At 48.3% G+C, this 11,391-nt stretch overlaps 2 protein-coding genes across 2 annotated transcripts; both read left to right on the forward strand.

Moving 5' to 3' along the window:
* Positions 1-631: 631 nt before the first annotated feature.
* On the forward strand, positions 632-1,246 carry LOC127539349 (GTPase NRas-like). The gene has a single exon (XM_051963521.1). The coding sequence runs from the start codon at positions 632-634 to the stop codon at positions 1,244-1,246; it is 615 nt and encodes a 204-aa protein (XP_051819481.1).
* Positions 1,247-10,513: 9,267 nt separating this feature from the next.
* LOC127538128 (ras-like protein) lies at positions 10,514-11,139 on the forward strand. The gene is given in 2 exon segments (XM_051961692.1): positions 10,514-10,550; positions 10,553-11,139. Coding segments are annotated over 2 exon segments (624 nt in total).
* The last annotated feature ends 252 nt before the right edge of the window (positions 11,140-11,391 follow it).

Below are 11,391 nucleotides of genomic sequence, written 5' to 3' on the forward strand. Positions count from 1 at the left end.
AGTGTGGGCAGTGCCGCCGGGCTCGCCTCCCCTGCCCCCACCTTAGCTGCCTGAGCCCAAACGCTTGGGTTGTATCACTGCAGGTTCAGATGGGGGAGTCCAGTTTGCAACCAAGCCGTCCAGAGACTCTCGGCCCCTTCGATGCAGGAGCTGCAGACCGGCAGCCGCCCAAACCGAACCCCTTTGGGCTACATTACTGTGGAGGAGCATGGCCTGTAGAAATGGTTAGCATTATTCTGTGGCCTCTTAGAGCCTTCGGAATTGACGACGGGGTCTTCTGGTCGGGGGTTTGAGAAGGGCGCCAGTGAACCAGAGAGTGTCTTGGAGAAGCCGGACAGAATGGGAGGGCCTGGAGCCCGCGTGCTCTAATGGGTTTGGAATTGCTCAGAAGAGCCAGGGGATTCAGAGATTTCCACTATCTGAACCTCTGTCCCTGGGGGGAGGGGGAGGGTTGAGCCTTGTTTGGCTGGGCCCCAGAGAGCTGAAAGGGGGCGGGGAAGAGCATTGGCAAAGGAGCCAACTGAAGCTGGAGGCGGGAAATTTTCCTCCTGAGAGGTGGCCTCCTGTGAAATGGGCTGACTTCTTGCAGCCTGGAAAGTTACTAGATTCCACTTTAGCCCTTTCAGTTCTCATGGCTTCTTGTGCCCATACCTCCATAGGCGATCCAGACAGAAGCAGAACCAAGATGTATAAGTTGGCGGTGATGGGCACCTGTTGTGTGGGCAAGACTGCACTGATCATGCAGTTTACTGAGAATCATTTTGTGACCGAGTATGACCCCACCATCCAAGATTTTTATCGTAAGCAAACAGTGGTGGACGAAGAGCCGTGCCAGCTGGACATCGTGGATACCACAGGCACTCAAGTGTTTTACTCTCTGAGGGACCAGAATGTGCGCTGGGGAGAGGGATTCCTCTTGGTCTATGCAGTGAATGACCCCCACTCTTTTGAGAATGTAAATGTCCTTGGGAACATTCTACGAAGGCTCAAGGGCACTGACCCTGTACCCGTGGTGTTGGTGGCCAACAAAGTAGATGTGACCAACAGGCTGGTGGACCCCACACGGGGCAAGGAGATGGCCAAGAGCTTCGGGGTCCCTTATGTAGAGACATCAGCCAAGACTGGGCAAGGTGTGGAGCAAGCCTTCTATGAGCTGATTGGTGAAATTCGTAGGATCCGAGCTGAGGAGGAACTCAAGAGCCTTTCTAATATTAGCTGTGGGCGCAAGTGTTGCACAATCCAGTGAGCAGGTACACCCTTACCCTGATCCTGCCCCCTAATTCCCCTCTCACCTGGCCAAGAATATCCCCAAATCCCCTAGCCACTCCCCAGCATTCAAGACCTTTATCTGGACCCTTCCTTCTGCCTGCTCTTCACTGTCATGCCTTTCTGGGCATTTTCAGGATTTTTCCAGGAGGCACTTGGGGGGACCCGTCTGCATTTCTCTGTAAAGAGAGTTCTGCTGGATTTTTGCTTTTGTTTTCCCCTTTGAGCAGGAATGACTACCTCAGTGCCTGGGTATCCTGACCAGGCAAGAAAAGACTCCATTCTCCTTGAATGCGCAGCTTCCCCTGGCCAGAGGCCCCAAAGACAGCCAGCTCCATGGAGGCTCTCTCTTCAGTCTGGCCCTCATCTTCAGCAGCCTCCTCTGCCTTCCTGAAGGCTGTGTGTGGGATTTTCTTTATTGGGCTTTCCCCTGCTCCCCCAACCGAGACTCTGCCTCTGGAGACCAGGGCACCAGTGATTCTCCCTCCTGCCCCTGGGCTTGGTGTATTTGCTGTCTGGAGCCAGATCACTACCCCTGTTATGGCCCAGAAGACCTTGTTTGTGGTGTTGGTGAGGAGCCCTGCTCTGAAGTGGTCCCCATTCAGTGACCCCCAAGACTAGACAGGGGGAATATGGGGTTTTTTTGTTATTCACATTGAGTGTGTTTATTCTCAACTTGGTTTTCATCTGGAGCACTTTGGATAGCAGTGAGAGGTTGGGGTGGAATGGGACTGCCTCCTACCAGGAGGATGCCTTTAGACATAAGTGCCATTGAAATTATAATTTCTGTTTTAGTAGCCAGATACACTCCTTTAGACATTGCAAGTTGGAGTATTTTAATTGCCTCCAAGAGAAGTGGAGTAGGGGGACCTGGCTGTAAATGTTCTGAGCAGATACCTCACAGCTGCAGGTCAGATGGGGGTTCTGCTTAGGAGCCTTCTGACAGGGGCATCTTTGTATTATCTCAGGAATTCTGGTGAAAAGGGCAGTGGGTGATTCTCCTGTTTCAGTTAAAAGTATCAAGGAATCTAATGCAATTTGTTTGGCTTTTGTTGGGGGGAGGGTTGAGTAGGAAGAGGAATTCATTTTAAAGGCACTTCCTTCACACTTGGATTCAAAGTTAATAATTTTTTTTCTAGGATTTCTTCTAAATAAAATTGTTGGTTTGTTTATATGTGTGTTTCTCATAGTTTCTCATGGGTTGATATGTTTGGGGTAGGAATCACATGAGGATAGTAGGCGCTAATGGAGAGACGGCTGGGTTTCAGAGTGAGGAAGGTATGTGTTTTAGCTGTGGGACCTTGGGCTTCAGTTTTCTCACCAGTGAGAAGTGGGGAGGAGAAGGGGAGGGTTGATCTAGACTCTCAAGTCCCTCTTAACTTTACCACTGGAGTGGGTCTAAGTCTCTGAAGCTCAGTTCAATGAGATGGCAGTGATGCCTAGAAATAATCTTATCTATCATCTGGCCAACAGGTGTCAGAATATTTATGTCTGAATCTATTATCTCTATATTAATCAATCATCTCTCTTATTGTCATCTATCATTTATTATACATCAGTTCTATATCATCTATTATCTCTAATCTTTTTATGCAATTATCATTTCTCTCTCCAGAGTTGCCCTCCATCTCATTTTTATCTTAAAGTAGTCAAAAACACTCATGTTGTATTTAATAATGTTCTCTAATTCTTCTTTGTCCAAAATTTCCTCCCTTCTCCTGACAAGGTGGACTATTCCTTGGTCTCCTAATACACCTATAATATTGCCCTTCATGTCTAAACCATGAACCCATTTGGACCTCATATTGGTGTAGGGTGTTAGAAGTTAGTCAAAGTCTAGCTTCTGCCATAGTATTTTCCAATTTTTCTAGCAATTTTTGTCAAATAGTTCTTATCCCAGAAACGGGTGTCTTTGGGTTTAATCAGACACTTGATCACTATTAATCATTGATCATTTTGTCTTGTGTACTTAATCTATTCCAAAGGTGGTTGAGTCAGAACTGCCACTCAAAAGAAATATCCTCACAAATGAGGTTGACTCAAATGCTACCTGACATCTCAGGAGTGGGGAGGGCAAAGAAACTAAGGCAGAGCGGCAGGGGATGCTTTGATAGGAGGAGGGTCCCTTGATCTTGGAAAAGAGCATTTAGAAACAGTGGATTCAAGAGTCAAGACCCTGTGTAAAGCTTGGATCATATGTCCTGTGTTTGGGGAGGAAATGGTGTATATATCCCCTCACAGGCCTCAGAGAATCAGGGGAACACAACTAGTTTCCTATGCCCCTGGCCTTCTCATTCTTTAAGAACAACAGGTGAGGAAGAAGACAGCTGTTAGATCAGCCTGTTCTGTTGGGAAATAGCTGATGATTTGCCATGGGGCTGGTAGTCCAACCCAGGAGACCTAGATGATGTAGTTTTCCTCAAGGAACTGTTGTATACAGCAAATAGATCAACCTTCAGACCTGGATTCTCCATGATCCCCTTGCTTTCCATTACCTAGCTAAGCCTTCTAAGCCAGACTGTGTAGCTCCTGTGGGTCCTGATATTCTACTGTCCACAAGCATCATTTTTGATGCTCCAAATCACAATCATCCCAGCCTCTTTTGTATGGGGGTCAGAAGGTTGAGATCAGCATCCCTGGGCTTGTTGTGGAGCCCATCCAGAGCAAAGCAATCCATCAGCTTGGCTTATAACTGGTTTGGCTGAGGAGAACTTGCCTCTTTCTTCTCTCCCACAATGGTGACACATACCACTACTCTCCCTCTCCATGACAGTACCAAGAGGACTGAGGTATATTGGGACAGCTGCTGCTCCCTAGACTGGAATTGGACTCTGATTCACCAGATTTGTCTCTATTCCTTTTAAATAACATAATTTTCATATTGTGCTTGATAATGAGGTCATTAGGTGCCACAAGAGGGAAATGGAGATGTAGATTCCAGCCATTTAGATAAATTGGGAATGCATTGGTAGACACAATTTATCCATTTTATCTGTCCAGTAACTTCTTCTTTATGGAGATTCCCCTGGGATTCTTAAGAATCTTCCTAGCACTGTGAGATCCCAGGAGAAGTGGGTCTAGATTGCTGGTCCCATCTGTAGTCTTTTCCCTGGTCTTTGTAGAACCCTGGTTTTACTCATGTTTCTCCAGTTCACATGAACTACATTAGTTTTCTTCTTTTCTAGCCATTTTTTTCTGACTATGAAACTAGCTCCCCCTCACCTCTCCAACCCAGAGTAGAAGAATCCACACCAAAGTCTCTGGTCGACCAGACCACACAGAACACCTACTTTGTCTTTCAGAGATCTAAGAGAGGCACTGAGTTTGTGATAGTAATTATCATGGCCATTTGAGTTGGAAGTCCAACTTTCAAGGAAGCTGTGGGATTAGATCTCCCCTTGCTATCTTGTGCTGATGTGCTACAGAGATGGGTTCAGCTTCTTCAGGCTGTCAAGAGACTGACAGGAGAAAGGGTGACAATTCTGAAGTTAGTGCAGAACAGCATTTTAAAGACAGGGAGAGCTAGTCATGCTGGGCTGGCCATAGCTGCAAACATGTGCTTCATCCCCTGCTGAGCAGTGTTCCCCTTTGAGGACTGGTGTATACATGACTTAAAAAAGATAGCAAAGATGAGTGTCCTGAGGGAGACAACTGATTGGCCCTGGTCTTCAAAGAATGAGTGAATCCACTCCAAAAGGAGAGATGCCATCCTTAAAAGTTGCAACTGTTTTGAAGTGTCCCCAAACAGGAAACTGAGAGAAAGTAGGGTGTCACTCAGCTCAGCCCCAGCCTGACCCTCAAAGCCCTAGTGTGGACTCACAGAAATACTTAGTAAAAACAATTTTAAAAGGAATATATGGTTCTAACTCTGCCTGAAAGGCCAAGGATTGGAAGCAGAATTGGCTCAGTAGAAGGTATCAAATGGGTCTGCTGAACCTTGTTACCAGTTGCCATCCCCTGGCATGTCAGGGCTAGGAGGAGGAGAGAGAAAGGAGCAAGGTATAGGAGAAGGTAGGCTAGGGAAAATTAGGGAGTGAGACCACCCAATATGGGGAGGGCCCTTTGGCTTCCTTAGTTGCTACCTGAAAAATGATAGTGAAAAGCCAAGGGAGGGGTGAGGGATGCAAGAAAGGGGTGGGGAAGAACAGGACCCGCAATCACTTTGTAATATTCGGATGGCCAAGCCCCTTGCTGAACCAACTGCTCCGAGGCCAATTATTGAAAAGTCCCCCACTTCTATGCACGGATTTCATAAAGCAGCTGCTCTTGCCCATCCTTGAAGCCATTATTGGCTGTCTCTGGATAAAAGATCTTGCGGTTTTGTCTACAAGAAGAGCTTCCCTCCTCCCCTCCCTTTCCAACTTCCTCCAGATGACAAAGGCCCATTCTCTGGGGAATGGCTGTCCCAGAGCAGCCAGAAATCCTCACACCCCGACCGCGGTGACTTTGAGGCCTCCGCTGGGAGGGAAGGCCGAGGTCCGCGGGGCCTTGCGGGAAACACGGTTCTTTCGGGTCCCGATATCTCGGAACCACCCTCTACAAGGGCCGGTTCCCCAGATCTACCTGCGCCACCACCACCGTTGGAGATCTTCCCACCTTCAAATCCAGGTCCCTGGGTGAGGACATTTCTTCGAGTGGCCACTGCGGACTGGCCGAGAGCCCGGAAACCCCGCCCCTTCGGACAGCTTTCGCCACCAAGCAGATCAGCACTCTGGACAGCTCCTCCAAACGCCCGCACTAACTGGGCGAGGCAGAGAGGAGGAAACTGGCGGGCGGGATGCAGCTGTCCCAAATTTTAGATCAAAGCCTGGGTCCAAAGTCGCCGCAAGAGGCTGAAACGCCCCCCGACCCTCTCCAGGCTTCCCCCTCCACTTTTACATCTCCCTGCCCTAGGGCTAGCACCACTGCCGCCGCGGGCCTCCCATACGTGTACCCCGGTTGGCTCCGGGGGCCCGAGCTTGCCAGGAGCTTTTGCTGCTCCCCCTCCGCCCCCTCTGCACTTTCCCTGGCTTCTGACAAGTTGCCTCTCCCACCATCACGTAGTGCTGGCTCATCCGCTAAGCGGCTGTCCAGACCAGGCCTCCTTCTTGAGGGCAATGTGACCTTAGAGGCCTATAATCCCCCCTGGTGGGGGGTGACTGGTACTGAGAGAGGAGAGAGAATAAGAGAGCAAGAGATAGATCCCTCCGGAAGAGAGTCTAACTCGGAAGACTTCAGGAATTAATGGTCTGCTCTGTCTTCTGCCCCATGGCAGTACTCCATACATGAACTTGTACATATTTGCGAAATTATTTGAAGTACATTATGAACAGAGAATTCTTTATGGACATATTAAACATGGGTTTTTTGAATAAATTAATAAAATAGCTTCCACATTTGTAAAGGTACTACAACTTTTTTCCATTCATCTCTGCCCTTGAATGGGCAATCTTTTCTTATCTTGATAATTAATCTTAGCAGTTACATTCCACACGTTTCCTTTTCTCCCTTGGCTGATTCCTTTCTTTCTCTACTCCTCCTTTCCCTCTAAAATGCTTTCCTGCTCTTCCCCAAATCCCTACAGAATATTGTTATTTGACTGTGTATTCTAAAGTGGCCTGAAAAGTTAGAGAAGCACCGAATCTATATCCTAAGAATCTAAATTTGCTCCATCTGACAAGCAGCACCACTATCCTAGCCCATGATATTCTATATAGGAGGGGCGGATCACAAACGTAGATAAAAGATATGAGAGATGTGGAAGAAGAAAGAAGAGGAGGCAAATGGAGAGTGCCCTTAATTTTTTTCTGTAAAAATGAGGTATAAAGTTCTTAGTTGAGAGTTGAGGGAGGGAAGCAATGAAACAGTCGAGGAGAGGTGTGAGAAGATTTTCGAGATCTGCTGTGGACAGTGAGAGAGTGAGCTAATAAGGGTGATCTATCTTCTTGGAAGCTCAGGGGAGAGCTGAGTGCCAGGTGGATCCCAAGGGTATTCAACAAGGATGAGCATCTCTGATGTGAGGGCTTGGCAAATTGTTCTAGGTGTATTTATAGTGTTACACTTTGAACGTCAAACCTTTTTGGTAAGTCATTTGGTTGAGGATAAAAACAATGGGTGAAGTGCTCTGCAAAAGCCAAAGTGCCGCAATGAGCCTCCATGGTGGCTTTTCCTAGCAAACCCCGGTATGGGCTTTATCTAAGGGGCCTCTCCCTCTCCCAGAGGCCGGCTCTCTCCTATCCAGTCTGTGTGTGGCCTGCCCATCCAGCATTTATAGGACCAGTGTTGTTCATCCGCAAAAGGATACCTGCATTAGGCTTAGGGTACTCCTTTGATGTTTCAGGATAAAACAATTTCCGGCCCTGTGCAGGGGAAACGCACCCTAGATCAGCATCCAGTTTATAGCAGAAAGCCCCAGGAAGTCGGAGCAGACATGGTGCTCCATAAAGAATCTGCTTCCTTAGAAAAAGAGGGAGAAGTGAAGGAGGGAGGAGAGTGATGGTGTGGAAGAGGGAGAGAAACACTTTGGGGAAGGGGAAGAGAAGATGAGAATAAGGAGGTATTTCTCCTAGGAAACCTTGGTAGCAATTGCACCCTCCTTGAAATCTTTATGGCAATTGCCACAGAGCCCAGAGGGCGCTGGTTTTGGGCATCCAGTAAAAATAGCTGGCAGGAGAAATTCTGCAGCAAACCCCTGGATCTTGGGCTTCCTATCAGCAATCTAGCTTGGAGGGCAAGAAGAGCCTGGAGGGTGAAAGGTGTCCCATCCCCCAACCTCAAGCAGGTCTGCAAAGTTCTCTGAGATCTTTCCAATCCTGAAGTCCTAGCTAGATTTCTAAACCTTGAATGGGGGTATAAACGAGCCATTACTGAAATTATTTGCTGCTGATTCAGAAAGGGAACAGCTTGGAAGAGGAAGCATCATGAATAATTACACTGAAACCAATGGGGGATAAACCTGAGAACTTCATTCCTGACAGGAGAAGGCTGTAATACTCTAGAATAGACAAGGTTTGGAAAATGGAAAGCATTTTTGGCAGAAATTAGGTTTAGAAAAATTTACATCCAAGATATTCCTGAGCGCTGTCCCAGATATCAATGTGTGAGCAAGGTCAAATAAAGGGAACGGATACATTACCTAGGACAGAAAGCAACTTCTGAATATTTCTCTCTTATGCCTTCTTTGCCCACAAATTATAGCCAGACATTGTTGATGGAAGAGACAGGAAAGAGCTTTAGGATTTAGGATGAAACGATTAGGATTTTTGGAATTGTCTGTGTTGTTACCTAGCACCACTCAGGGGCTTTTAGTTGTCCCCCTCCCTTCCCATTCCCTAATTCCCACTTGCCTTTTGAAAGATTTCAGTGGTAGCATGGTCTGTATAGTCAGGAGATCTGGGTTCTAGTCCAGTTCCATCTGCGCCCATAAATAGCTTTGTGCTCATGGGAATATATACCTGCACAAGGCAAAGTGAATATAAAGGAGTTAGAGTTTATGTTTTATGAGCCTTAAAGTTCTATACAAATGTCTGTTGTTATCATTGTTGCTGTTGTTGCTATCATTATCGTCATTACCCAAACCAAAATTCTATGAAATGACATGATGGATCTCACAGCTCTTTCAGACCCTCAAAGTAATAAAATAACCGTGAGGGGTATCATTTGCACATTTTTATTCTCCAGGTTTGTTTTCTAATCTAAAGCAAAGGCCAAACAAGTCTTGTCCTGGAGTTCTGAGGAAGAACCCACCCAAAGAGGCTTGGCACGGGCCAGGAAAACAACGTGAAACAAGTCTGCCTGAAGTTTAAGGAGATCGGAAAACAAGATGAAAGTGGGGAGGGACTGCGGACTCGCAGGCGTCAGTGGCTGCAAGGAAAAGGCGAGGTTGCCCAGAGTCATTGTGGGGAAGGAATATAATTTGCAGGTAGATAAAGAAGGAACAGAGAGAATGAGTACCTCAGTGCATAACAATGGGGTCTTTAGGGTGTGAAGTGCGAATTAGGGAAAAGAAACCCCAAGTGACAAAGGCTGCTTTTTCCCTTGGGGTCTGCAGGAGGGAGGACTTTAGGGCGCTCAATCCTTTAGTGCAGAAGCACTGGCTCTTGTACTTTCATCCCAGGGGCAGAACTACCCTGGCCCCAGTCAATAAACCTTGATGCCCCACATATACTTACCCAAATTCCCAAGGGTGGGTTTCTCGAGCTACCAAAACACTGCCACACGGGATCCTCAGAGCTCCAGCAAAGGTAGACCAAGGGTTCCCTGAGGCGCTTGTAGCGAGAGGTGGGGCTCCTCAAAATCTTTTGGGGTGGAGCTTCCAAAATGAGGGAGGTTCCCCACATCCTAAAAGAGTAGGGCGTGGTTCCGCTGAGTCTCCATTGCCTAGGGGCGGGGTTCCCCAAATCAACTTGGAGACCTGGGTTTCCCAGAAGCCCCTACTGTATGCAGAAGGCGGGCCTCTACTTCTGCGATGCGAAGTCGTTCCACCCTTAAAGGCTAGACCCGAATGCGACCCGACTGGTATTTTTACAGCTCCGAAACGGTATGTAGAGGCCAGCTGTCAGTTAACAGCAATGGGGTGGGAGGCAAATAGAGCCCACGTTACTGCCATCTTGGACTGCATCAATGCGGGAGGCATTGGCTCAGCTCGGCTCCTCGTGGGGCCGGATTAGTGCTGGCAGTGTCGCTGGGCTCGCCTCCCCTCCTCCCACCTTAGCTACCCCAGCCCATACACTTTGGGTTGTATCATTGCAGGTTCAGTTGGGGGAACCGGCCAGAGACTCTCAGCCCCTCAGATGCAGGAGCCCAAGCCGAACCCCTTTGGCCTACATTACTGTGGAGGAGCATAGGCTGTAGAAATAGTAAGCACTATTCTGTGGCCTTTTAGAGCCTTCCGAATTGACCCCGGGGTTTTCTGGTCTCGAGGTGTGAGAAGGGCGCCAATAAATCTGAGAGTGTCCTGGAGAGGTCAGCCCGAAAGGGAGGGCCTGGAGCCCACGTGCTCTAATGAGTTTGCAACTGGTCAGCAAGAGCCAGGGGATTCAGAGATTTCCAGTATCTGAAGTTCTGTCACTGCGAGGGGCGGAGGGTTGAGCCTTGTTGGGTTGGGCCCTAGAGAGCTGAGGAGTGGGGGAGAGGGTTGGCAAAAAAGGCAACTGAGGCTGGAGGCCAAAGGAAAGTCTTCCTCCTGAGAAGTGACCTCCTGTGAAATGGCCTGACTTCTTGCAGCCTAGAAAGTAGACTGGAGACCACTTGAGCCCTTTCAGTTCTCATGACTTCTTGTGTCCATACCTCCATAGGTGATCCAGACAACGCAGAACCAAGATGTATAAGTTGGCGGTGATGGGCACTGGTTCTGTGGGCAAGAGTGCACTGACCATGCAGTTTCTTGAGAATCGTTTTGTGACCGAGTATGACCCCACCATTGAAGATTCCTACCGGAAGCAAACAGTGGTGGACGAAGAGCCGTGCCAGCTGGACATCCTGGATACCACAGACATAGAAGAGCACTATCCTCTGAGAGACCAGTTCATGCTTTGGGGAGAGGGATTCCTCTTTGTCTATGCAGTAAATGACCGCAACTCTTTTGAGAATTTGAATTTCTTTTGGCAACATCTGCGGAGGCTCAAGCAAACCGCCCGAGTACCTGTGGTGTTGGTGGCCAACAAAGTAGATGTGACCGACAGGCTTGTGGAAACCACACTGGGCCAGGAGGTGGCCAGGAGTTTAGGGGTCCCTTATGTGGAGACATCAGCCAAGACTGGGCAAGGTGTGGAGCAAGCCTTCCATGAGCTGGTTCGTGAAATTCGGAGGATCCGAGCTGAGGAGGAACTCAAGAGAGTCTCTAATACTGAGGAGAAGGAGGCTTGTGGGTGCAAATGTTGCACCATCCAGTGAGCAGGTACACCCTTACCCCGATCCTGCCCCCTAATTGCCCTCTCACCTGGCCAAGAATACCCTAAAATCCCCTAGCCACTCCCCAGTCTTCAAGACCTTCATCTGGACCCTTCCTTCTTCCTGCTCTTCACTGCCAAGCCTTTTGGGACCTTATCAGGATTTCTCCAGGAGCCTCTTGGAGGGACCCGTCTATGTTTCTCCATTAGGGACTTTTTGGATTTTTGCTTTTGTTTCCCATTTTGAGCAGGAATG

The sequence above is a fragment of the Antechinus flavipes genome, chromosome 5 (assembly GCF_016432865.1).
Source record: "Antechinus flavipes isolate AdamAnt ecotype Samford, QLD, Australia chromosome 5, AdamAnt_v2, whole genome shotgun sequence".
Classification (NCBI taxonomy): domain Eukaryota; kingdom Metazoa; phylum Chordata; class Mammalia; order Dasyuromorphia; family Dasyuridae; genus Antechinus; species Antechinus flavipes.

What these genes read in the sequence shown, in the direction of transcription:
- LOC127539349 (XM_051963521.1), top strand. Translation starts at nt 632, where the DNA reads ATGGCTTCTTGTGCCCATACCTCCATAGGCGATCCAGACAGAAGCAGA.